Source organism: Mauremys reevesii, linkage group 4, assembly GCF_016161935.1.
Source record: "Mauremys reevesii isolate NIE-2019 linkage group 4, ASM1616193v1, whole genome shotgun sequence".
NCBI lineage: Eukaryota > Metazoa > Chordata > Testudines > Geoemydidae > Mauremys > Mauremys reevesii.
In genome coordinates this window covers 53,708,284-53,735,410 of record NC_052626.1, presented here as the reverse complement: position 1 = coordinate 53,735,410, position 27,127 = coordinate 53,708,284, and the positions used below count along the sequence as shown (strand labels likewise).

The 27,127-nt window shown below is 40.2% G+C and overlaps 1 protein-coding gene across 9 annotated transcripts in view; it reads left to right on the top strand.

Moving 5' to 3' along the window:
• DPH6 (diphthamine biosynthesis 6) overlaps positions 1-27,127 on the top strand; it is a 380,184-nt gene that overhangs the window by 271,927 nt on the left and 81,130 nt on the right. For 6 of the 9 annotated variants that reach the window (XM_039533241.1, XM_039533240.1, XM_039533239.1 and 3 more), the window contains exon 13: positions 11,343-11,585. The exons of 1 other annotated variant lie outside the window; for it this stretch is intronic. In XM_039533241.1, the coding sequence (XP_039389175.1) occupies positions 11,343-11,585 (243 nt within the window). Of the gene's footprint in view, positions 1-11,342; positions 11,586-14,287; positions 14,975-16,074; positions 16,182-16,590; positions 16,673-27,127 lie in introns of those variants that run through there. 2 more of the 9 variants (XM_039533244.1, XM_039533246.1) reach the window with 2 other exon arrangements.

Below are 27,127 nucleotides of genomic sequence, written 5' to 3'. Positions count from 1 at the left end.
CCTCATCCACCTCTTCCGGATTTGGTGGTCTATAGCTGACACTTACCATTACATCACCCTTGGGGTTTTTTTACCTTTTATGCTTACCCACAGACTTTCAAATGTCTGCCTCCCATTTCTATCTCATCCACAGTTCAACTGTATACATCTTTGATATGCAAGGCAACACCTCCTCCCTTTTATCTTGCCTGTTCTTCCTGAAAAATCTGTTCCCTTCTATATCAATCTTCCATTCATGTGAATTATTCCACCAAGTTTCTGTGATGCCAATTATGTCATAATTGTGATTATTCACTATTCAGTATTTCTACTTCTTCCTGTTTGTTCCCCATACTTTTTGCATTAGTATATAGTCATAGTGAGGCAGGCATTAAACTAGATTCAGTGTGGGAGGAAACAAAAGCCCACAGGCAAGTCCAAAACATGGAGACCTGGGTTGGAATCGGGGGAAGGGGAAGGCGGGACAACCACAGCAGGGACAAAGGCAAGACAAGAGGGAATACAGAGGGGAAATCTAATGAACTTCCACTCTGTATTCAAAGATACTCTTCCCTTCTTTGATAGGTGGACCCCATCTCCGCTCAGCAGTCCTTCTTCTCTGAATGGCATCCCATGGCCAAGGAAGCCGAAGCCCTCCATCTGCACAGCCGTGCATTCATCTCCAGCATGTGTCTGTCTCCATGTCTGAATGTATCTGAACGCTATTGTTACAAAGAGCACCTAAGATTACTATAATTGGGAAAAAAATAGAGGGAAAAACCATCTTTCCCATATTTTGCTTACTTTATACATTGGATAGCACTTTGTGTTACTTTCCTTTTTCCCCTGGATAGCCAGTCAGGGCCAGATCTTGCAAATGCTCCCAGATAAAAGTTAAGTATGGGTGTAACTGTTTAACTGTAGGATCTGGGCCTCAATTAGTTAGTTCCTCCTATTGTTTGTATGATTCTGTGGGGTCCAGATGGTTCAAAAAGAGGCACAAATAAACACCTTTTTCAAGCATTCAGACGCCATCTGCATGTCAGTTGACCAGGTGAACTTAGTCCTTCTGGAGGAGGGATGTTATAGAAGCTACCAGTTTAGAGAATCCTTGGATGAGTCGCTGGTAAAAATTTGTGAACCTGAGGAACTCATGGACTTTAAGGTCAGAAGGGACCATTGTGATCATCTAGTCTGACTGCCTGCACATTGCAGGCCAGAGAACCTCATCCACCCACTCCTGTAACAGACACCTAACCTCTGGCTGAGTTACTGAAATCTTCAAATCATGGTTCTAAGACTTAGTTACAGAGAATTCACCATTTACTCTAGTTTAAACCTGCAAGTGACCCGTGCTCCATATTGCAGAAGAAGACGGAAAAAACCCAGGGTCTCTGGCAGTCTGAACCGGGGAGAAATTCCTTCCTGACCCCAAATATGGCGAACAGTTAGAACCTGAGCATGTGAGCAAGACCCACCAGGCAGATACCTGGGAAATAATTCTCTGTATTAACTCACAGCCCTCCCCATTTAGTGTACCATGCATATATTTGAGGGCACTTTCCACTTGGTGATCACTATAGTGTTGCAGGGTCCATGGCGAGTTTCGCTAGGGAGATAAAATAGCCCAGAAACTGCATGGTGTCTTTAACAAATTCACATTTCTCAGTTTTCACATAAAGTTGATTTTGGCAAAGCTAGTCAAGAACAGTGCTCACTTGGTGGTCAGGGAGTTTTAGATTCTCTGAAAAAATGAGAATATTGTCTAAGTAGATGATCATGAATTTGTCGAGGATTTCTCTGAAATAGTCATTCATGAAATGCTGGAAGGTAGCAGGGGCTTTACACAGACCAAACAACAGGGCCAGGTATTTGAAATTGCCATATCTAGTCTGAAATGCTGTCTTCCATTCATATCCCTACCAGATTCTGACCAAGTTGTATGCTCCACGCAGGTCTAGCATTGTAAAAACCCAAGCCAAATGGATTATTTCCAGGAGTTTGATTATCAGAGGAAGTAGGTATGGATTGTGGGTGGCGATCTTATTTAGGGCTTGATAATCAGTGCAAGGTCAGACAGATGCGTCCTTCTTGCCACAAAGAAGATAGGTGCTCATGCTGGAGAAGTCAAGATTTCCCTTGACGTACCCCCAGAGGCATGCAACTCAGGTTTAGATAGGGCATAAATGTGTCCGAAAGGAATCTCTATTCTTGGCTGAACATCTAGTGGGCAATTGTAACTGCTGTGAGGAGGTAGAGCGTTCACTTTCTGTTTGTCGAATACCTTGGCACATTCTCGGTACTTCACAGGAATTCCAGACACTACTGAAAAATCTTCAGATTGTGATTCTGGGTCCTTTAGTGGCTGGAGTGTGCCACAGAATGCAAATGTCTGTTTGCTGGAGCTGGGAAGGCAAGCTTGTCGGCGCCACAGGAAGCAGAAGAGTATAGATTGAGAGCACCAGCTGATTCACTGCTCCTGAGTGATGATCCAGGGGACACCAATGATAAGCAGCAAATGCAGAGTGCATTTGACCCAAAACTACAAGATTGCCAAAGTAATGACCTCCAAGGGGACTGTTTGATGTGTGATGGGGCCTGAAGAGAGTAGTGATCCGTCAATAGCCTTGGCAAGCTCAGGGAAGTCCTTGTGGAGGATGGGAACAGACACCTTGTAAGTGAACTTTAGCATGGTAGACTGCTGGAGTCAAAAAGGGAGATGGAGTTGGGTAATGTGGTGGTTGGGGTTACCAAGATTTGGCTGGATAGGTGGCAGCATGATTCGCTGTGGGGAGGAGTAAAGCACCAACCCAACCTTACCCCCCCCACCCAGTAATGGGGTTGGGCTCTAGCATTTCCTGACCCAGGGCTGGACCAGACCTTGGCCCGGCACCCTGCTACAGTGTTCCCTGGCATCTCTCAATATGGGCACAACCCCAGTGCCTGTCAGTGGTTCTTTTTGTCCACAGAAAGGGGGGACTGGACTGGATCAACTGCATAAGTTCAGGGTCTGGTCAGATAACTGGAACCACAGAAGACAGAAGAGTTCTGGCAGGCTGGGATCAGGCAGTGTGCTGTTTTTTCTTGAGCTTGCTCCATTGGCTTATCATCAGTCCTAATGCAAAGTTGAATTAAAGCTCCTAGGCTAGATGGATGTTCTACCCAGGCAGTTACATCTTTGATAGAATCATTGAGCCGCTACCTGAAGTGGTGTCACTGCATGGCCTCATTCCAATGGGTGTCTGCAGCCAGACCATTGAATCTGCTGCATGTTTGGCTGCACACCTTGGACCCTGATTGGGTGGGGAGGCATGAAGAGCAGCTTCTGTAGAATGTTCTTGATTAGGGTCATCAAAGGTGCCCACCTTTCGCTGTACAAAGGAGAGGAGAGGGGAAACCCACTTCAGGGCCTCTCCAGTGAGTAGACTATGTACTAATCTCACTCTGAACTGATTTGTGGGATACAGGTGTGGTTGTAATACTGTGACCAGAGGCCTGGATGGGCCACACTGAGAATGCTACGCTCAAGACAGACTGCAAGGAATAGAGCAGGCAATCCCCAAAACTGGCAATTCATTCTGTAATTAGATTCACCAAGCCAGCTTCTGTGACACCACAATGGTTAACTAGAAGCCAAATACAATCTCGTGTAAGCATTCCAGCCCTTGATTCCCATCTAGACAGCCAAGTCTAATATAGTCAGGAGTATTGAAAACCTGATTCACCATATGTGAGGTTCACCAATCCCAAAGGACAGGACACTTATCCCCACGTCAATATGAGTCTCAGATCTTAGCCAATAGTCACACTGATCCCAGTCCTTTAGTAACTAAAACGAAAGGCTTAATAATAAAAGGAAAAAGGAAGAGGAGAGTTAAAAATGGTTAAAAGATCAATATGCATACAAATGCATAGAGTCCTTAGGTCAGTTTCATAGCAGAGATGTATAAACTGCTCGCTTGTAAAAGTCTGTCATCCCAACAGGTCAGAATCCAAAGGCAGCTTAGATGTAAAGTCTGTTAGTCTTTGAAAGCATTTTCCAGGTTATTCCAAGTCATTATTTTAAGGATCTCCATCTTACGACTTGTACTTCCCGTGTTCAAAGTTTAAGCAGACTTGACGTGGCAGGATCGGATCCAGGGCTTTCCTTTATATTTCTCTAATAAGATGACAAGCCTCTTAACACAGCAGGACTTTCCCCCGAGGAAAAATAGGCAGTGCAGATTGTCTGTGGACCATTGCTTTGAAGCTTATCCTCTATTTCTTATGCATACACAGGTAAACTAGTTGCATTCATTCACATAAGGTAATTAGCCAGTATTTCATTATAGCAAAGATAGCTAAACTGAAGACAATGTAAATAAAATTATTAGTTTCCTGTGTTATCTTATGTCTTTGATCTTAAAGTTAACTGAACCAGCCGCATGATGTGTGATGAAATGGCATGGAAAGCATGATTTCCCTTTAGAAATCAGCTTGATTTGACCTTAATAGTTTATATTTGTCCAAAGGTTTAATTATTCTGTTCTAAATAACACTCTCAATTATTCCTGATAAGGAGTTCCCCCCATCTGTAAGCATCAGCTACATTAGTGGCACCCAATTAGCCCCATTAGCACTTCATTTTCTGGAATAGTTTCTGGATGTGTAATTTTTATTATGTTTAAGTTCACAGAATGATAGAAATATAAGGCTGAAAGGGACCTCAAGAGATCATCAAGTCCAGCCCCCAGCACTGAGGCAGGACCAAGTAAACCTAGACCATCTCTAATGGGGTGTGTCTAACCTGTCCTTTAAAATCTCCGTTGATGGTGATTCCACCATCTCCCTTGGAAGCCTATTCCAGAACTTAGCTACCCTTATTGTTAGAAAGTTTTTCCTAATATCTAACCTTTTAAATCTCCATTGCTGCAAATTAAGTCCATTACTTCTTGTCCTACCTTCAGTGGACATGAAAAACAATTGATCACTATCCTCTTTATAACAGCCCTTAACATATTCATAGATTCCAAGGCCAGAAGGCACTATTGTGATCATCTAGTCTGACTTCCTGTATAACACAGGCCATATAGAGCTTCCCCAAAATAATTCTTAGAACATTTCTTTTAGGGCTAGTCTACACTTACCAGCCGGGTTGACGCGGTGAGTTCGACTTCTCGGAGTTCAAACTATCACGTCTAATCTGGACGCGATAGTTCGAACTCCGGAAGCGCCGCGGTCGACTCCGGTACTCCACCACTGCAAACGGCAGTGGCGGAGTCGACCTTGGAGCCGCGGACTTCCATTCCGCGGCGTCTAGACAGGTGAGTAGTTCGAACTAGGGTACTTCGAATTCAGCTACGCTATTCACGTAGCTGAATTTGCGTACCCTAGTTCGACCCCGCTTCTTAGTGTGGACCAGCCCTTAGAAAAACATCCAATCTTTATTTAAAAATTGTCAGTGATGGATTCTCCATCACTGCTCTTGGTAAGTTGTTCTCACAGTTAAAAATTTACACCCTATTTCCACTCTGAGTTTGTCTAGCTTCAATTTCCAGCCAATTTCCACTGCTAGATTGAATAATCCATTATTAAATATTTGTTCCCCATGTAGCTACTTACATACTGTAATCAAGTCACCCCTTAACCTCCTCTTTGATAAACAAATTGAGCTCTTTTAAGACTGTTATAAGATCCCTCCTCAGTCTTCTTTCCTGAAGATTAAATATTCCTAGCTTTTATAACATTTCCTCATCAGTGTGGTTTTCTAAATCTTTTATCAGTTTTGCTTTTCTCTGGACTCCCCCCGGTTTGTCCACATCTTTCTTAAAGTGTGGCTCCCCAAGATTAGACACAGTACTGCAGCAGAGGCCTCACCAGTGCCAAATAGAGCAGGACTATTACCTCCCATGTCTTACATATGACACTCCTGATTTTCCCCGTTTTTGAAGGAAATTGGGTTGGTTTGGCATGATTTGTTCTTGCTAAATCCATGTTGGCTATTATGCATCACCCTGTTATTCCCAAGGTGCTTACAAATTAATTGTTTGATACCTGGAAAGACACTGGAACAAATTATTAAAGTCAGGCTGACTGGTTTAATTCCCTGGATCTTCTTTGTTCCTCTTTTTAAAGGTAGGTACTGTGTTTGCCCTTATCCAGTCCTCTGGGACCTCGCCTGTCCTCCATGAGTTCTCGAAGATAATTGCTAACGGTTCTGAGATTGCTTCAGCTAGTGCATTAAGTGCCCTAGGATAAATTTCATCAGGCCCTACTGACTTACTTATCTAAATATTCTTTAACCTGTTCTTTCTCTGTTTTGGCTTGTGTTTCTTCCCTTTGTTGTCAATATTAATTGTGTTGAGTATTTGATCACCATTAATCTTTTTAGCGAAGACTGATGCAAGATAAGCATTAAACTCAGCCCTCTTGATGTCATCGGTTATTAGCTCTCCCTCCCTGCTTAGTGAAGGAAAGTGTAGTTCCTCTCTCTCTCTGGCTCCTAATACTTTTATAGAACCTCTTCTTTTTCCCTTTTATGTCCCTTGCTGGGTGTAACTCATTTTGTGTCTTGGCCTTTCTGATTTTGTCCCTATATGCTTGTGCCACTCTTTTGTATTCCTCCTTAGCATATGTCCGTGTTTCCACTTTTTGTAGGATTTCTTTTTTACTTTCAAGTCATTAAACAGCTCCTGATAGAGCTGCTATTTTTTCTATCTTTCCTTTTTTATCAGGATAGTTTGCAATTGTGCCTATAATATTGTCTGTTTAAAAAACTTCCAGCTTTTGTGAATATGATCAAACGTTCACTGGGAATTTAAAATACATATATAAACAAAGATATATATTATAGTGTACTTACAAGTTATATAAACAATTTACATGGGACAGAACATGGAACAAAATACTACCAAGATTTAGCATGATTTCAAATATATTTTCTTTCTTTCTTTTCTTTTTTTTACTCCCCTCCGTTATTTTCCTTTAATTAACTCTCTTCTACTCCAATTCCTTTGCAAGCATAGAAAAAGAATGTGTTCCAATGCTAGTGCCACTATGAGGATTAGCCAGTGAAGGTATTCTAAGGAAGGTATTCTAAGCAGGACTTTTAGAACAACCCAAAGAAAGACAGTCTTCAAACAATCCATTGTTTTACGTTTGGCTCAGGACTTACTAGAACATAGCTGTGGAAGTTTTATTTAGTGCTTGGAGGCCTGTGTAATACAGGTCACTTCTGAACATGTTAGTGGTAACGGTTTATTAGACCATGAGTGTAAATTGCAAAGTGGTCTTAATTGCACTGATTTAGAGTCTGTGCTAGTGGAAAAGGAGTCTAACTTCAGCTAAAAGTCGGCATGCCCTGCTCAAAAAGTTGAATACGTGAAATAATGCATTGTGGCTTATTCTCTCACCTGTTTTATTAAGTGGAATCTTCAATTTTATACACAAGCTATTTGTTATGAAATAATAAATAAAGGAGGTACAATTATATTGTGTTTGAATTAAAGTGACAAATATTTTTTATTATATCTCACCCTTTGTGGACATAGATTTGCCATGAGCCAGAGTAAGGTGCAGTGCATTGTTGTGGATCCTCAGAAGTATCCCACTGGGGAATTTGACACTCTCCATTTGTGAGCTTCTCTGTGGTGAGAGCACACTGTACTGGATCTATACCTGGCACAGCATACACCATCTAATGCACTAATGCAGCTACACTGCCTGGCATGTTGGAGAGACAGAACCAAGACCCCAGCCATTCCTTTCTGCTCATTTTGATGGGGGGAGAAAGAAGAGAGTTACATTTCAGCTCTGCAGTCTACTTTCCCTCTCCCAGTGAGAGCAGTGTTAGGGGTAGGCAGCAACTGGAAGTAAGATAGTACCTCACACCTCCTTTGCTCCAGCATGCAGAACGTACCATAATCTGGCCTTGTATTGTGCTTAGATGTTGCAGCACAGCTAGAATATATAAGAGAATTCACCCACGTGAAAGGTTGGCATTCTTAGCCATAACAGGGAGAACTAAAGACTTTGGGGGCTTGTTTCTCCTTTGCCTTGCACTTTGTGCAGTCATTTACACCTACGCAAAATGAACATATGAACCAGGTATAAAGTGACACAGAAGGTGCAAGAATCTGTAGAATCACGGTGATGTCATTTCTGAAAATCTAAATCCAGATCAATCCCATTGACTCCTGTGGAGTTACTCTGGATGTAGATTGATGTAACTGAGATCGGAATCTGGCGCAGAAGGACAAGCCTTAAGTCAGAGAGTGCTTTCATTTGCTGGTTTATCAGACCTTTAATGGACTACAATGGAAATAAAATTCACAGTGCAACTGGAATGATGACATTGGTGTGTGAATGCATAACAATTATATTGCAGTTCTGTTTCCACTGATAATGTTGGTTCTCTGGACTCGATATTCTGTGAAACTGTAGTCTGTTAAATTTTCTGTTGTCGTCATAGAGGTTTCAAAGAAACTGTTGCAAAGCTTTAGCAGGGTTTTGCCCAGCACTTTCACAACACAAGGATTGCCATCATACATTGTGACATCTCCTGTTGTATGATTTCAATACTGCAAATGAGATATTATGGAGTCTTCCCAGCTTTAGATGGGTTTTTACTTTGCTATCCCCTTTCTATATACTATTTTAAACACTGTACAGACAGCCCTCTGAAACCTGCTAACACACTTTGTTCTTTGCTGCTTTGCCCTTGTTGGTTATTTGTTTATTGATAGTTGTATGCCATGATCAAGCCATTGGGAAAGAGGAGGAGAGGGATGTGCTTCCCCTTCCCCTTTTAACTTAAGCTATGTCCCTCTGCAAAATAGTTGCTAATAATCTGTGACCTTGTTTTGATTCCTTCTCCTTCTTCCCCCCACAGGCTCTCACCTTTTTATAACATGGTGGCATCTTGGGAATACAGTTTTTCTATTAATTATGTCTTAAGATGCAAACAAGTATGTTAAGAACAGAGGGGTAAAAAAAGGTTGTTGTTTTTTTTTTTTTAATCTCTGCACAATTCCCACTGAATTTGAGCCAAAAGTATTGCCAGTTTTGCTCAAATCTTACAGAGTTTTGTTTTGACCCTGCTTATGACCAGCAGGGCTAATTGTATTGGAACTATCCAGGAGACTTTAAGAAAATGCTGTCTTAGTGCATATTTCAAAACACTTGACAGATATTTTATCATTAATTAGTATTCATATTATGTCTCAAACAATCTGTTCAAGAATAGAGGAAATGAACTGGTTGAACAGCTCTTCTGTCTATCTAGTAATTAACATGGGTGATGCATGTAAAGCCAGGGGCCTAACAGGGGAAGGAGAATTGGTGCTGGGGAGATTTCTCTATAGAAGATTACAAATTACCTGCACTGGAGGCTTTGTTTTATCCAAAGATTTAATTTAGCGGAGGTGAGAACAAAGGCCTCTTTTCCAAAAATAAACCTGTGCCCCTCTGAATCATATCTTCCTGGATTTGCTTCCTATCTTGTCAGTATGCCTCTTGATAGCTGGCTGGACTCCCTTGTTCAGTGGCACATATTTTAAAATAGAAGAGTCTTTAAAAAAAAAAAGACCATTTGTTCTTTTTAACCAAAATATTGCTTGCATTTCTTTTTTCAAAATTCAAGGTTTTATATATAGCATTATCAAAACAATATTTTAGACATCTTATACAGTTTTAAAAGATCATTTGATGGGTGTCAGCTAGTCTATTATGCTTCCTCTGTGCCTCCTCCCCCTCTTCAGCTGCTAATCATAGAATTTGTATGCCAAATTGTGTAAGACACTCTTCCAATAGTTACATGTGTGAGTCTTTTGTGAGACACAGACAGTTATGAGGACAGATTTGGAGTTGCATATGGGTCTGTCACATGGTTTGATTGCCATGTCTTCCAGGACACAGATTTCTTTATTACTTAGCCTTAATTCTGAGGAATTTATACAGTTTATACAAAAAGTTCTGCAACATTTCTCATAAAGAATTCTTGCACAATCCATTTTACATAGTGAAGCAGAGCTTTTCCCCATCTTTCTCTACTTACAGCAATATGTTTCCTGTACTGGTTTCAAAGCTGCTTACACCCACTATACATCCAATTTCTGTACTTAGGTTTTGTGTCATGTGGAGTAACATTCACTGCTCAGAAATTGTATAGATTCCTTAGAGAAATAAAGAAAAAAGGAATGAAGGATCTTGATGTTTACATTAAATTCATAAGTCCTGAAGATGTCTGAACAGTTGAAACCAATGTTTCCTCTGTTAGCTGTGGTTGAGAATGTAGGTCTTGAGAGTCTTACCTGGTAGGTCTTGCCCAATAAGCTTGTGAAAAGCAGCCCAAAGTAGCTACGCTTTAGCCACAAAATAACATACGTTGATCGGATACCCTGTATAAGAAGTATATCTGGCAAACAATTAGCTCTTGAAGCAAACAGGCATTCTAGTTAGATTTCTGGAAGGTAAACCCAACACCGTAGTTTCCAGTAAGATTCTTCTTCAGCAATCATCAGTGTCCTGTTCCTTGGTGGTGGCTTATCGTGAATTGTACAACTGCCTGTTAGCTGGGTATTATTTTTATTGATACTTAAGTTATGTCAAGGGCACCAAGAGTATTATGGATAGTTGCCTTTGTACTGTTTGTATACATCTAAAGAAATAAAAATAAAATAAAAAAATGTAAGCAGCAGCAAACCAGAGTCGTCATGCATATATGTACAAAAACCCATAACATACAGTACCCCACAACTCTACCTGTTTAAACTCATGGAAGCTTTGTAGATTGTGCAAATGTACTTGGAGAAAGCAGAAGCAGCCAACCGTTCAGCATATTTGAGGATTGGCATGTTGTAGAAACAATAGCAAAATGTAACGTCAAACAGAGCTGTTAGGTTAATACACTGTAGGGAATGGTTACCTTGATATGATTGCCTTAAAATAATGAAAAATATTGTTATCCATAAATTGTACAAGTAAAATGATCCATTTTTCTGAGTACCTGAGTTGTTGGGCTGTAAACAACTTATTTTTAACTTGACACAAACCCTTTCAGTGATTGCAGAGAAATATTGTGACATTGTGAAAGGTTAAATTTACATATTTCTAGACTTATTTAATCAGTTCATGGCTGATTCTTTGAAGATTATGCACATTTGACCATCCATGTATTAACTCTTTGGTTAAAGTTTATTACAGTGTGATACTTTTATAGTGTAACTAAATCCCTGTCGAAAATGACCTTTAGGTTGGCATATTTGCTCCATTTGTGGCAAAGTCAGAGGTGCTTCTTTGATGACAGAGAACAGCAAGTGCTGAAAGAGAATGCTTAGAAAAAGGAAAGAAAAATTCAAACTTTTTTTTTTCTTATTCTCTTCTAGATTGGAGAAGTTCTATACTGTGCTGGGCAGATTGCATTAGTACCTTGTACCATGCAGCTTGTAGGTGGTGGCATACAAACTGAGGCTACAGTTTCACTAAGCCATGTTGAAAAAGTCCTTAAAGCTATGAGCCACAACATTGAACTCCACCACATCCTTATGGCAAATTGTTATGTAACTGACAGAAAGTACATTCCTGTCGCTCGCGCTATATGGCAAAAGAAATTAAACGAACTTAAAAAGGTAAGATCCATTTTCTTCTTTCTAGTTCAAAAAAAAAGTCAATTTATAAAAAAGTTTTTCTGAGTCTTGCAGTAATATCAGAATTTTCTCAGTGCATTTCAGAGGGGTTCAAGTAAAACTGATATAATAAGGTTTGATTGAGCTGTTATGTTCTGGCTCATAAGTGGCTGAGCACAATTGAGAAGAAAAGTTGCTTAATAGAAAGTTATAGTCATCACTAACTTTGTGTTAATTCCCCAAAGCAATAAGTTAAAAAATTCTTTACGAAAGCCAGTCCCTCCTGAAAAAATTTGAACAATATTCAATTTGAAATAGTTCTGCCTGTGTATCTTCTGTAAAGGTGTTGAGCAGTTTCTCTGAATGTTTTTTGAATTATTCTGCTGGTTTTCTTGTTTAGGTGTTTATTATAAGCAATATTTTAATGTAAATGGAATTAATTAGCTTTTACTGCTTATTAAACCTGAACACATAAGGCCAAATTCTGTCCTGAGCAAGTTTGCATGGCTATTAGTGACTCATATCCTCCCTGACAATATAATAATTTGCACAATGATTTCTTATGATGCAATAATGATACTTTATATTCCTGCTCCATTTTTTTTAATGATCTCAAAGAACTTTACAAGCATTAAATAATGAATGGTCACTACACTTCTGCATAGTACCCATTTTACAGGTAGATAAACTTGAGATAATTAGCACATAATTACCATAATGGACTCAAAGTGTTCTGACTTCTAAGGGGAACAGATAGCTAGAGCAGAAGAAACCGTTTTGAAGTTGAGTTCATGTGTAATACAAATATTCAAGGAATCTTCTGAACTCTGCTAAGTAACCTTCCTTTCCCCTTATTTCTCCCCCCTCCACTTTCAGCGCCTCTGCATCAGTGCAGCCCTCTCTTTGAATGAGGAGGGATGCACAGAATTTTACTCAAAGCCCATCACATTTCTCCTTCATTTATTGGAAGGGAACTCTAATGAATAATGCTTTCCATTTCTCTGAGAATGAGCGTGCTGCCTCTCTAGAGTTCCTGGCCTTCACCTATACTCTTTTAGCTCTACCAACCTTGGATCCCAGTTTCTTAATTCAACCTGTATTATTTTTACATGTTGCACTTCCTGTAGTTTCTTTTTTGGGGGCATAATATCAGATTTTTTTCATCTGCCCCATTCCTTTCTGGGGGGCATGTATTGGCAAAAAGGTGAGTCATTACAGCATGATCTGAATAAGGCAGTTTATGGCTTATCTACACTTGGAAATTTACCAAAATAGCTATTCCAGAAAAATTATTTCATAACAGATATTTTGTAAAATTTCTAAGTGTAGACTCTGCCTGTTTCCTGTGGAGAATGTTCCCTATCTCTTTCTTCTTAGAATTTATACTTGTTAGTCATATTTATGTCAGAGGATTGCAGCTGCCATAGCATTTCCTTAAGGTAACATGGTCCTTAAGATAATATGCTTCTACTCATTTGAGGGTTTTATAGATTAATATCATGACCTCTAAGTGGAACTATTAGTGAATGGAAATCCAGTGCAGATTCCAGAACACCAGTTTAATATGCTATCTTCAGCTGGAATCATTTAGGAGATGGATCATCTCATGATGCACCTGATGCAATAATTTCACAAACATCTTATGCAGTCCCATTCCAGGACCACAGTTGTCAGGGAAAGAAGAGTCAAGTTTTTTCATGTTAGCTGACAGCTGGAGGAAGGTGCTTTTGGTGTGTCTAGCTATTTGTCAAGGGCAGTGATGAGTGCAACATGGCCATAAACACCATTTTGTCTATGAAGTGTGTGCCCTCATTTGAAGGCAAATTGGTGGTGGTTTGCCAATTCTTGGAAATGCTTCCCTTTTCCTCCTAGCCTGTTTTAAGTCTTTACTGTGTACAGTGTGACCCAGCCATTCTTCTTCCACTCTCATATTCTCTCCATGTACTGAAATTGCTGGGAGATAGGGCTGTCTGGGCAAGGTGAAAAATGCATATATATAGAACTGCATGTGGTCAGGATATTGCTGGTATCATAGCCCATGTCAGCTCATGATTGTCTCAAAGAGAATTTAAATTAGAGCAGTGACAGGTATGAGCCTTGCAGGACTCCACATATGAGAGCTTTTTGGGAGAAGGATTAGCTCCCCAATAGCACTCTGTGGGATTTGTTAGAAAGGCCAATTTAGAGCCATTTCATAAACTCCTGTCAGGTCCCATAAGGAGGTCAATCCCTTATGAGTGGCAGTGGCAAAAACAGAGGAAAGATTAAAAAGCATCACATTTTTCAGTGTTGTGAGTCATCCTGGGAGATTGTCCATCATTGCAAGTTCTGTGCCTTGGCTTGGCCTGAAGATGGGTTGGACGGTTCTTAAAAATATCAGTGGAAGTTAAATGTTGCTATAACCAGTTTCCTACCACTTCCTCTATAATCATGCTTGGGAAAGAGAGGTCTGGATGCTGTGTTTTTTCTTAGTGTGTTGAGGCCTTTACTGGTGAGGGTTGGTTTATGTAAAACCCACACTAAGGCAGGGAAAGAGGTAACTCCCTTCTATCCAATGGAGGCCTGTTCTTCCCTGAGAAGCTGCTTGGCCTGCCAGCTGGAAACAGAAGAGTCTCACCTTGGTCCATCAAGGTTTGTGTGGAAGGGGAAATAATAGATTAGGCATTCTTATGGAAAACTGAGTGTTCTCTCTCTCCTCTGACCAGGGAGGAACAGAGCCAGGAGACTTGAAGGCGTTGGGGGAACTAGAGAGCTGTACTTCTTCCCCTTCTCCTAATCTGTGGAGGCAAGGAAGCCAGGAGACCTCCAGCCTTCCTGGATCTGGCACTTAACAAATCCCTTTGAACCAAACTGGAGAAAGCCTTAGTATTACTTTTCTGTGAGCAGACCAGGCACTGTGGCTGCACACTGAAGGGTGTGTGCATTAAAGAGACAGGATTTTCTCTCTCCTTTTATTGTGTTTTCTCTTTCTTTGCTGGTGTCCCAATACTACAGCCCTGGGCCACTATAGCATGACATAATGTTCTATTCTAGCCAAATAAAACAGCCAGCCAAACAAAAGCATTCTGTTATTCGAAAGAGTTTTCTTCATTTCAAGCAGTGGCCAAAGATAGGTATGAATGAATAGCAACCTACTGGTTACCTAATAAGAGCAAACAATGTATAGATTGGAATTATTCAGTTTCAGTCATTCCATGAAAAACAGACTGTGTGTAACTGTGCAAATAAAATTATTCAGTTCAGAGCTCATTTCTTCCAGATCAGACATTATAAACCACAGATTTAATTAAATTTTTAAAGGGCTTTCAGACTTCTGTTTGATTGTTGAATGTTCTGAATTTAACAGAGAAATGACAGTGTATTGTGATTACTGAGGTATTTATATTAAACATTGTTCCTAAATAATATACATCATACTTCTCAACTGCCAAGGCTTATTTATGAAACACCAAAAAATTATTAGTAGGGTATTATAAAGATGTGAGATGAATTTCTCCTCCATAAATAACGTTTTTCTAAAACTTCAGTTGAATAATTCTATATATTTGATGTCAATAATATAGAAGAGTACAAAATACAATACGTAAATTGTGTAGGACAGACAGGGGCGGCTCTATGTTTTTTGCCGCCCCAAGCACAGTAGTCAGGTGGCCTTTCTGCAGACGGTCCGCTGGTCACGCGGATTCGGCGGCATTTCTGCAGGTGATCTGCCGGTCCCGGTCCCGAAGGCGGCCTGACTGCCACCTTCACAGTGACCAGCACGCTGTCCCCCATGGCTTGCTGCCCCAGGCACGCGCTTGCTGCGCTGGTGCCTAGAGCCGCCCCTGAGGACAGAAGTGAATTGGGTCTAAAGGAAGGGACCATGGAGAAGTGTGTGGGTGAGCATCTATATGTGTTTATATACACAGAAACAATATACTTCTAGGAAGATGATAATGTAGAGCATGAACATGAAGTCGATGGGAGCTTAGTCTGAATAAGGACCACAGGATCAGACCCATAGTTCTGTTAAGTCCCTTTTTTATCACTATCCTCAGTGATAGAAATGAGCACTATTCATTAGGCATTGTTACCTACCTTGAAAAAATGAAGATGGTTTCCGACTGTCCAAATTACTTCACTGATACCCACTTTCAAATATGTATCAAAATATTAAAGAACTATTATCGTGAAGAGGCAGCATGATATAATGAACATGGAACTAGTCTGAGAGCTAAGAGACCTTTCTTCTGTTCCTGGCTCCTCTATTTTCTGGCTAAGTTACCTTTTAGCAAGCCACATTACTTCTCTGTGCCCTTTGTCTGTATACGTAATCTGTTTAAATTGTAAATTCTTCAGGGCAAGGGCTATCTGTTACTATATATTTGTGAAGTGGCTAGCATAATGGGACCTGTAGGATCTTCTGGGCACTACTTCAATGCAAATAAATAATAATACATTTCAGTTAAAGCAATTTCATTTACCAAATATTTGGTTTTTTTCCTCATTTCAGATGCCTTTTCAGTTAATGTCTATTGCTGTTTGTCATAAATACCTTTTCTCTCACCGTACTGAGCAGCCACAATTAGAAACATTGCATGGCTTCACCTACCAGAAGCAGTAAGTAAAAGATGTGTTAGTCAAGGCTAGTATATCAGCACCGATCCACTGATTTCCTTTCTATTTTTCTTTGACCTGGAAAGCTGAAATGACACATTATGCTTTAGTTCTCAGCTCTCATTTTTCTTTTGTCTAACTTCTTTCCCTTCCTGCTCTTCTACGTTAGAGAGAAAGCAGAGATGAAATTCAGTTATGGGAGAATAATATGGATTATGGGGGACAGGAAGGGGAGGATGGGGAAGGAATGAGAGGAAGATCAGGAATGAAAAATCCCTCATGGCCATCTCACAGCTAAATATGTCACTGGCCAGGCAAGAGTGAATCCTACAGGGAATTACCAGGAAAAGTTCATCTCAGGAGTTCTACACTGATATGTGCCTAAGCATATATACCCCTCTATCTCCCCTAGAGCTCAGTTCTGTCTCACTGCAATGCTGTCTGACTTCTCTGCCTGAAGAACCTACGTGAGAGCTCCTCAACTGAAAATTCCCCAGATAGGCACTGTTGAGGTCTTGGATTTGAGCTTTAGGCCTGGTCTATGCTTAAAGTTTATATCAACATATCTACAGCACTCAGGGATGTGAAAAATCCACACCCCCTGAACATCATAGGTATGCCACTTATTCCCTAGCAGAATGCTTCTGTCAATTGAGCTACTGTTGCTCAAGGCAGTGGTGTTCCTACAGCAATGGTAAAACCCCTTTTCTCACTTGTAGGCTGTATCTACAGTATGGGGTTATGTGTTTGCCCCTCTTTTTTATAGTTTCAGGTCCCCCACCCTTGAAAAACATTTCCAGCTGCGAACAAGAAGACAAAGAATCTATGTGGAAGGATATTCCCTGATGGGTTTTTCTTTTCACCTGGTGGAATTTTAAGTTAATTAACCTCTTGTTTTCCTGGTCCCTCATTGTTGCAACAGAGGGAGAGCCTCCCTGGGTATAAAGTAAATTCTAAAGTTTTACCAAGCTTACACTCATAATTTTACAAACAATAATAGTTTGTTGTTAAAGTTAAAAGAACAGAAAATCACAGTAGCTCAGTAGATTAAATACTTATCCCATAAGGTTAAACACATATCACCCAGAAAGACCATGCCATTCTGTGAGAGGTATGTTCTATAAGAGGTTTGGCATCTGCATTTGTAGTTTGTGAGTTGGCTACCTGGTCAATGTACACCTACATCTGCCATTACTAGTTAAGCTAACAGGGAGTTTTGAGAGGGAGTTCTCCAGGTGAAGGAAGAGCAAATACGGGACCCTTGGGGTAAGTGGCTGTCTGTAGTTTGTGTTTGAGGGTTACTTGCTGTGTGCTGAGCTTGTGTTTGTCTATCTGTTTGTTTGTTTGAAGGACCATGTGCTGTTGCTGGCAGTTGGAAGCTGTGAGCTTCTAAACAAGGTTTGAAATCTAGAAGCGTCTGTTCATTGGCTGAGCCTTAGTCGGGGCAGGGCTATCAGGAATGCCGGGGCTTTATAAAGCAGTGAGCAAGTGACCAGGGAGCTTTGCGAACGGGTCCGCTAGCAGGGAGTTGGGAAGGGGAGTGGGAAGGGGGTGAGGTACACTTGTCATTCTTTAAAACCTTTAAATTAAACTATAATCAAAACTTCTTGATTTAAACAAAAACCCTATCATGAACCTAGGTAGCTGTAGGAGAGAATGCAGGCAGAAGCCCAGCAGCAGAGTGGGGGCTATCCTATTTATTGCGCTCAGTGTAGCATGTATAATTACCTGCCCTATGGGCGGGTGGCATATGTGTGCATTCGGTACAAGGAGCTCCTGGCCCTCAGAGACCGAGTACGGGCTTTGGAGGCCAGGGTGGCGGAACTGGAGGAGCTAAGGGAGGCAGAGAAGTATGTTGATGAGGCTTTCCAGGACACTGTAGATTTGTCCCACCTCCGGTCAGACAGCCCCTGTGCTGTTAAGGAAGGATGAAAGGCCCAGAGAAGCAGAGCGGTCAACGGGAGCAGAGGGAAACCTTCCCATAGTTGGGACCTTCCTTCCAGATGATGATGGGGGTATCCTCTTGCACTGAGGTTACCCCTCCGGGTGAGGGAACTCCAGTCATTAGGAAAAGGCAGGTGTTAGTAATGGGAGATTTGATCATTAGAAACATGGATAGCTGGGTGTGTGATGACCGGGAGAACCGTATGGTGACTTGCCTGCCTGGTGCGAAGGTTGCAGATCTCTCAAGGCATCTAGATAGGCTTATGTGTCGTTGTCATAAATAAACAGATAGTTAAGGGTTAAGGTCTCTTTTACCTGTAGAGGGTTAACATGCAGTACCTGATGACCACCTGACCAGAGAACCAATCAGAGACAACATAATTTCAAATCTCTGTGGAGGGAAGCCTTTGTCTGTGTTCTTTGTTAGAGCTCTCTTTGGATCTAAGAGAGGTCAGTCATGTCTCCAAGTTCTCCTGGAGTAGTTTCTACTATTTAATAGTGAGTATTAATTAGAAAGGCGGATTAGGCTTTTGAGTTGCTTTCTATATTTGCAATTGTGTGTTTGCTAAAGGAAATTCTTTTTTCCTGTTTGCTGATATTGCTTTTACTGAGAAAGGGGGGAGGGGGAATTCTCTCCAGAAATTGATAAGTTTAGACCCTGTATATTGTTCCAATTTGGTTACAGAGACAGTGACTTTTCTTTTTATTCTTTAATAAATTCTTTTCTATTAAGGACTTGGTTGATCTTTCTTTGGGTGGATTCTCAGGGAAAGGGGAGGGGGAGGTATCCCTCTGTAGTTAAATCCCGGTGTCTCTCCTAGGAAAAGGGAGGGGGGAGGAAGCAGGGGGGAATGGTTTATTTCTCCTGGGTGTAAGAACTCCATGGATTTGGGGCTCTTGGAATCCCCTAGGATTTTGGGGAAGGACTGTGTCTCAATCCACATACCTGATTGAGTGGTGGCAGCTTTTACTAGATCTAAACTAGGATTTTAGTTTAGAGGGAAACCAGAGCAGGTCCCCACATTGGAACCCAACAGCTCTAAGTGGGGGTGAGACCTATGACAGTAGTGCTGGGGAGGAGCCAGTGGTCGTGGTACATGTAGGTACCAATGACATAGGGAAGGATAGGGGAGAGGTCCTGGAGGCCAAATTTAGGCTGCTAGGAAAGAGACTGAAATCCAGGACCTCTATGGTAACATTCTCAGAAATGCTTCCAGTTCCACATGCAGGGCCAGGTAGGCGGGCAGAGCTTCAGAGTCTCAATACATGGATAAGACGATAGTGTAGAGAGGAGGGGTTTAGATTTATTAGGGACTGGGGAAACTTTTGGGATGGGGGAGCCTATACAGGAAGGATGGGCTCCACCTAAACTAAAGTGGATCCAGACTGCTGGCACTTAACATTAAAAAGGTTACAGAGCAGTTTTTAAACTAAGAGATGGGGAAAGCCGAATGCTGCACAGGACCTTGTGAATCAGACAGAGACTTCTCTTAGAGGAGAGTCTATTGTTAGAGATTCTCTAGGTTTTAGTCACGAGAAGAGGATGGAAGAGGATAAAGTATGGGCTGGATCAGACAAGAAACATTCACATAAAAAAAAGAATCTGACACATCAGAAAAGGGCAGACAAATAAACAGTGACAAGTTTTTAAAGTGCTTGTACACAAATGCCAGAAGTCTAAATAATAAGATGGGTGAACTAGAGTGCCTCGTGCTAAAGGAGGATATTGATATATTAGGCATCACACTCAGTGGGACACAATCATTCCAGGGTACAAATTATATCAGAAGGACAGAATAGGTCATGAAGGGAGAGGAGTGGCACTATATGTGAAAGAAAATGTAGAATCAAATGAAGTAAAAATCTTAAATGAATCCACATGTTCCATAGAATCTCTATGGATAGTAATTCCATGCCCTAATAAGAAAAATATAAAAGTAGGGATCATTATCAACCACCTGACCAAGGCCAGTGATAGTGATGATGAAATGCAAAGAAAGATTAGAGAGGCTGTCAAAATAAAGAACTCAGTAATAGTGGGGGATTTCAATTATATCCATATTGACTGGATACATGTCACCTCAGGACAAAATGCAGAGACAAAATTTCTTGATACTTTAAATGACTGCTTCTTGGAGCAGCTGGTACTGAACCCACCAGGGGAGAGGCAATTCTCGATTTAGTCCTGAGTGGAGTGCAGGAGCTGGTCCAAGAGGTAAATATAACAGGACCGCTTGGAAATAGTGACCATAATAACAATTAACATTCCTGTGGTGGGAAGAACACTTCAACAGCCCAACACTGTGGCATTTAATTTCAGAAAGGGGAACTATGCAAAAATGAGGCAGTTACTTAAACAGACATTAAAAGGTACAGTGACTAGAGTAAAATCCCTGCAAGCTGCATGGACACTTTTCAAAGACACCATAATAGAGGCCCAACTGAAATGTATACCCCAAATTAAAAATCACAGTAAAAGAACTAAAAAAGAGCCACCGTGGCTTGGCTTAACCATGTAAAAGAAGGAATGAGTGATAAAAAGGCATCTTTTAAAAAGTGGAAGTCAGATCCTAGTGAGGTACATAGAAAGGAGCATAAACACTGCCAAATTAAGTGTAAAAATGTCATAAGAAAAGCCAAAAAGGAGTTTGAAGAACGGCTAGCCAAAAACTCAAAAGGTAATAACAAAATGTTTTTTAAGTACATCAGAAGCAGGAAGCCTGCTAAACAACCAGTGGGGCCCCTGAACTATCGAGATACAAAAGGAGCACTTAAAGATGATAAAGTCATTGCAGAGAAACTAACTGAATTCTTTGCTTCAGTCTTCACTGCTGAGGATGCTAGGGAGATTCCCAAGTCTGAGCCATCCTTTGTAGGTGACAAATCTGAGGAATTGTCACAGATTGAAGTGTCACTCGAGGAGGTTTTGGAATTAATTGATAAACTTAACAGTAACAAGTCACCAGGACCAGATGTGAATTTCAAATGTGAAATTGCGGAACTATTAACTATGATTTGTAACCTGTCCCTTAAACCAGCTTCTGTACCCAATGACTGGAAGATAGCTAATGTAATGCCAATATTTTAAAAAGGCTCTAGAGGTGATCCCAGCAATTATAGACCAGTAAGTCTAACGTCAGTACCGGGCAAATTAGTTGAAACAATAGTAAAGAATAAAATTGTCAGACACATAGAAGAACATAAATTGTTGGGCAAAAGTCAACATGGTTTCTGTAAAGGGAAATCATATTTTACTAATCTATTAGAGTTCTTTGAAAGGGGTCAACAAACATGTTGGGTGGATCCAGTGGACATAGTGTACTTAGATTTCCAGAAAACCTTTGACAAGGTCCCCCACCAAAGGCTCTTACGTACATTAAGTTGTCATGGGATAAGAGGGAAGATTCTTCTATGGATTGAGAACCAGTTAAAAGACAGGGAACAAAGGGTAGGAATAAATGGTAAATTCTCAGAATAGAGAGGGGTAACTAGTGATATTCCTCAAGGGTCAGTCCTAGGACCATCCTATTCAACTTATTCATAAATGATCTGGAGAAAGGGGTAAACAGTGAGGTGGCAAAGTTTGCAGACGATACTAAACTGCTCAAGATAGTTAAGACCAAAGCAACTTGTGAAGACCTTCAAAAAGATCTCACAAAACTAAGTGATTGGGCAACAAAATGGCAAATGAAATTTAATGTGGATAAATGTAAAGTAATGCACATTGGAAAAAATAACCCCAACTATACATACAATATGATGAGGGCTAATTTAGCTACAATTAATCAGGAAAGAGATCTTGGAGTCATTGTGGATAGTTCTCTGAATACGTCCATGCAGTGTGCAGCGGCAGTCAAAAAAGGAAACAGGATGTTAAGAATCATTAAAAAGGGGATAGATAATAAGATGGAGAATATCTTATTGCCCTTATATAAATCCATGGTACGCCCACATCTTGAATACTGCATACAGATGTGGTCTCCTCATCTCAAAAAAGATATGCTGGTATTAGAAAAGGTTCAGAGAAGGGCAACTAAAATGATTAGGGGTTTGGAATGGGTCCCATATGAGGAGAAATTAAAGAAGCTTGGACTTTTCAGCTTGGAAATGAGGAGACTAAGGGGGGATATGATAGAGGTATATAAAATCATGAGTGGTGTGGAGAAAGTGAATAAGGAAAAGTTATTTACTTGTTCCCATAATATAAGAACTAAGGGACATCAAATGAAATTAATGGGCATCAGGTTTAAAATGAATAAAAGGAAGTTCTTCTTCATACAGCACACAGTCAACCTGTGGAACTGCTTGCCTGAGGAGGTTGTGAAGGCTAGGACTATAACAGGGTTTAAAAGAGAACTAGATAAATTCATGGAGGTTAAGTCCTTTAATGGTTATTAGCCAGGATGGGTAAGGAATGGTGTCCCTATCCTCTGTTTGACAGAGGATGGAGATGGATGGCAGGAGAGAGATCACTTGATCATTACCTGTTAGGTTCACTCTCTCTGGGACACCTGGTATTGTTCACTGACAGTATACTGGGATGGATGGACCTTTGGTCTGACACAGTATGGCCATTCTTATGTTCTTATCTGCTAACTTTTTCACTGTAAAATAAGCCCACATCCTTTATCTCACTTCTTATGACTTCAGCCATCTGCAGTTGCTGTTGCTAGATAAAATGGGGAAAGACGAGTATACTACAAAAGAAGACTATGTACCGATTGTTCTATTTGTCATAGCCCTCTTATCCCACTCTAAATCCCTTGGTCTTCTATCCAGAAGTACCACTTGGTGCTTTATTTTTCTCCTTTGATCTTATTTTCTATAATTTTGCTCTGTAAGTCTCTAACTTAAAAAGCAATGAGCAGATCAGTACTCATATATACGAGCGTTAAATTATCTTTTTTCTCCTGACTTCTGTTGGATGGAATTATAATGCTATTTATAATTGCTGTTGGGGATGTCTCATAATTGACAAGTATTTAATAGACATTAAATTAAAACGAGACTGAAAGAATGTGAAAGGGGAAGAAAATCCATAATACCTGGTAAAAGATTCTCACCTCATTCTACTCATGCAATAGTTTAACTTCAACCGAGGAAAACAGGTTAAGAACCAGCTCACTGCTGTTATGAAATATATTGCATAATGGTCTCAGAAAATTTATTTCTCGTTTTTTTAAAAATGTGTCAATCGCAAAGTAAATTCATAAATTAGGCTTCTGAACTTTGTGTAAAATTTACTGGGTTTTGAAAGACTTCTAATTTCTAAGATTTTGAATTGTTTTAGAAAGTGGACTACCTATCAATAATATTCTTGTATAACTTTCAACTCAGCTTTGTTTGTTTTTGTCTATTTCAGTAAATAAAGATCTCTTGTTCCATTTGATCCAGAGGCAAGATAACAGCAGAAATACTGAATTATGAAAGGGAGGTGATGGTAAAAGATAATTTAAGAATGTTCATGCAGGGTACCATCAATTTCCTGCAATTATATAGCTTCTGTCTGTAATCTTACCAGATTTTATTATTTAAGTAGTGATAGGCCTGGGCAGTACATTTATTAGACTTCTAAGGAAAGCACAGATACTGCATGAATTCCATAGTGGCTCATCACACACTCTTCCCTGTGATTCAGTACTGAACCAATGCCCCAGGATGGTGTTAGCAGATGACAGTATTGCTGGAGGTGTTGTCTTTCAGATGAACCAGAAAGCTAAGATCCTGACCATCTGTGGTTATTGAAGATCAAAAGGGTATTTTTTGTAAGAATAGGGAAGCTAACCCCAGTATCTAGGCCAATTTCACTTGTGATTCAGATGGCAACAGGAATTTCCATTTTCTGCTTTAAGCTTTTGTGTATCATAGCTGGGTGCTGCTCAGCAGCCGCTGTGTTCAACACTGAGTCTGGCAACATTTCAATGTTGGTGAGTGATTTCTTACCTATGCAGTGTTGAACACTTTGGGATCCTTCTGTCTGAAATGTGTTACAGACATATAAATGTTTAGTTATCACAAAATGCCTGTAGAAGTATTGAGTGTTGCATGGTGGTAATTGAAAAGCTTCCCTTGCTGCTTTTGACATTGTGAGAATCTGAGTTTCTTCGCAAACAAGGTTTCACTGAGAATTTTTTGAAAAGCTAGACAGAGGACGTCAGAGTCAGCACCATTTCTTATTTCTTCAGAAGGGCAATCCTTTTAAAAGCCCAGTCCCCAGGGAGATACTGCACCAGCAGTGAGGCACAGGAGAAGCTTGTGGGGCAAAAAAGTTTTCCTTCCACTTACCTGCCCATGCTACCAGCACAGGGACCAAGCTGGAAACAGTGGGTCAGCAAGTCATATGGATTGTTATTACATAGTGATTATGGTGGAAGTAAATAGTTGAGAGGTAGGCAAGGGTTAAAGTCAAGATAAAACAAAAGATAATAGCAGAAGCAATTAAAATAGAATATAAGCAAGGGTAAGAATATGAATAGTCAAAGGCGAAAAAATAATTGGAGCTAACAAGCCATGTGGAATCATCATCCCAATCACTTTGTCTGTTGTAACCCTTCTCCTCTGTTCCCGCGCTTTTCATGCATCTCGTACATTCTTCATTCTTTGGGGCAGGGAATGTGTCTTCCTGAATGTCTGTAAAGCAGGTAGCACACTTTACAAGTTACTGTACTATAAATAATTACTAATAATAATCTTGTGTGTTCAGGTGCTAGGGCAGTTTCTGGCTAACCCAGTAGTTAACGTTTAGAGCTTTTTTTCTTTTTTTTATAAGTTTATAGCATAAGTTTTCTAAAACTTCCTGTAGATTGAACTGACAGTTTTCAGGATAAGTATCATCTTGTGTTTTTCTTTTCTTCGCATCTTTTTAATGACAGTGTCATGTAATATGATGATTTTATGAGTGGTTTTGCTAACTCATTCATCAGAGTAATCAATAGAAAAAATAAGCCATATGGATTGTAGTCCATTTGTATTGGATGGGACAGATGGCATTATTGATAGATGGAAATATTCCAAATATTTATTGTATAATGATATAACAGTGACTCTGGCTGCAAAATTTTATTAATTTAATCTGTTTAAGTACTTTACTCAGTAAGGGTTGAATTGTGTGCTTCTTGAAGCAGCTGGTACGGGAACCCACAGGGGGAGAGGCAACTCTTGATTTAGTCCTGAGTGGAGCACAGGAGTTGGCCAAGAGGTAACTATAACAGGACCGCTTGGAAATAGTGACCATAATATAACAACATTTAACATCCCTGTGGTGGGAAGAACATCTCAACAGTGCAATACTATGGCATTTAATTTCAAAAAGGGGAACTATGCAAAAATGAGGGGGTTAGTTAAACAGAAATTAAAAGGTACAGTGACTAAAGTGAAATCCCTGCAAGCTGCATGGACACTTTTCAAAGACACCATAATAGAGGCCCAACTGAAATGTATACCCCAAATTAAAAATCACAGTAAAAGAACTAAAAAAGAGCCACCGTGGCTTAACAGCCATGTAAAAAAAGCAGTGCAAGATAAAAATGCATCTTTTAAAAAGTGGAAGTCAAATCCTAGTGAGATAAATAGAAAGGAGCATAAACACTGCCAAATTAAGTGTAAAAATGTAATAAGAAAAGCCAAAAAGGAATCTGAAGAACGGCTAGCCAAAAACTCAGAAGGTAATAAGAAAATGTTTTTAAGTACATCATAAGCAGGAAGCTTGCTAAACAACCAGTGGGGCCCCTTACCAAAGGCTCTTTCGTAAATTAAGTTGTCATGGGATAAAAGGGAAGGTCCTTTCATGGATTGAGAACTGGTTAAAAGACAGGGAACAAAGGGCAGGAATAAATGGTAAATTCTCAGAATGGAGAGGGGTAACTAGTGGTGTTCCCCAAGGGTCAGTCCTAGGACCAATCCTATTCAACTTATTCATAAATGATCTGGAGAAAGGGGTAAAAAGTGAGGTGGCAAAGTTTGCAGATGATACTAAACTGCTCAAGATAGTTAAGACAAAAGCAAAGTGATTGGGCAACAAAATGGCAAGTGAAATTTAATGTGGATAAATGTAAAGTAATGCACATTGGAAAAAAAAAACCAACTATACATACAATATGATGGGGGCTAATTTAGCTACAACGAATCAGGAAAAAGATCTTGGAGTCATCATGGATAGTTCTCAGAAGATGTCCACGCAGTGTGCAGAGGCGGTCAAAAAAGCAAACAGTATGTTAGGAATCATTAAAAAGGGGATAGAGAATAAGACTGAGAATATCTTATTGCTCTTATATAAATTGATGGTATGCACACATCTTGAATACTGCATACAGATGTGGTCTCCTCATCTCAAAGAAGAAATACTGGCGTTAGACAAGTTAAGAGAAGGGCAACTAAAATGATTAGGGGTTTGGAATGGGTCCCATATGAGGAGAGATTAAAGAGGCTAGAACTTTTCAGCTTGGAAAAGAGGAGACTAAGGGGGATATGATAGAGGTATATAAAATCATGAGTGAGGTGGAGAAAGTAGATAAGGAAAAGTTATTTACTTATTCCCATAATACAAGAACTAGGGGCCACCAAATGAAATTAATGGGCATCAGGTTTAAAACAAATAAAAGGAAGTTTTTCTTCACACAGCGCACAGTCAACTTGTGGAACTCCTTGCCAGAGGAGGTTGTGAAGGCTAGGACTATAACAGCATTTAAAAGAGAACTGGATAAATTCATGGAGGTTAAGTCCATTAATGGCTATTAACCAAGATGGGTAAGGAATGGTGTCCCTAGCCTCTGTTTGTCAGAGGTTGGAGATGGATGGCAGGAGAGAGATCACTTGATCATTACCTGTTAGGTTCACTCCCTCTGGTGCACCTGGCATTGGCCACTGTGGGTAGACAGGATACTGGGCTAGATGGATCTTTGGTCTGACCCAGTACAGCCATTCTTGTGTTATGTTCTTGTGTGTGTTTTAGGCACAGTTCTCACTGTGTGGTATCGAGCTTCTTTGCCCCGAGGGGAACTCCAGGA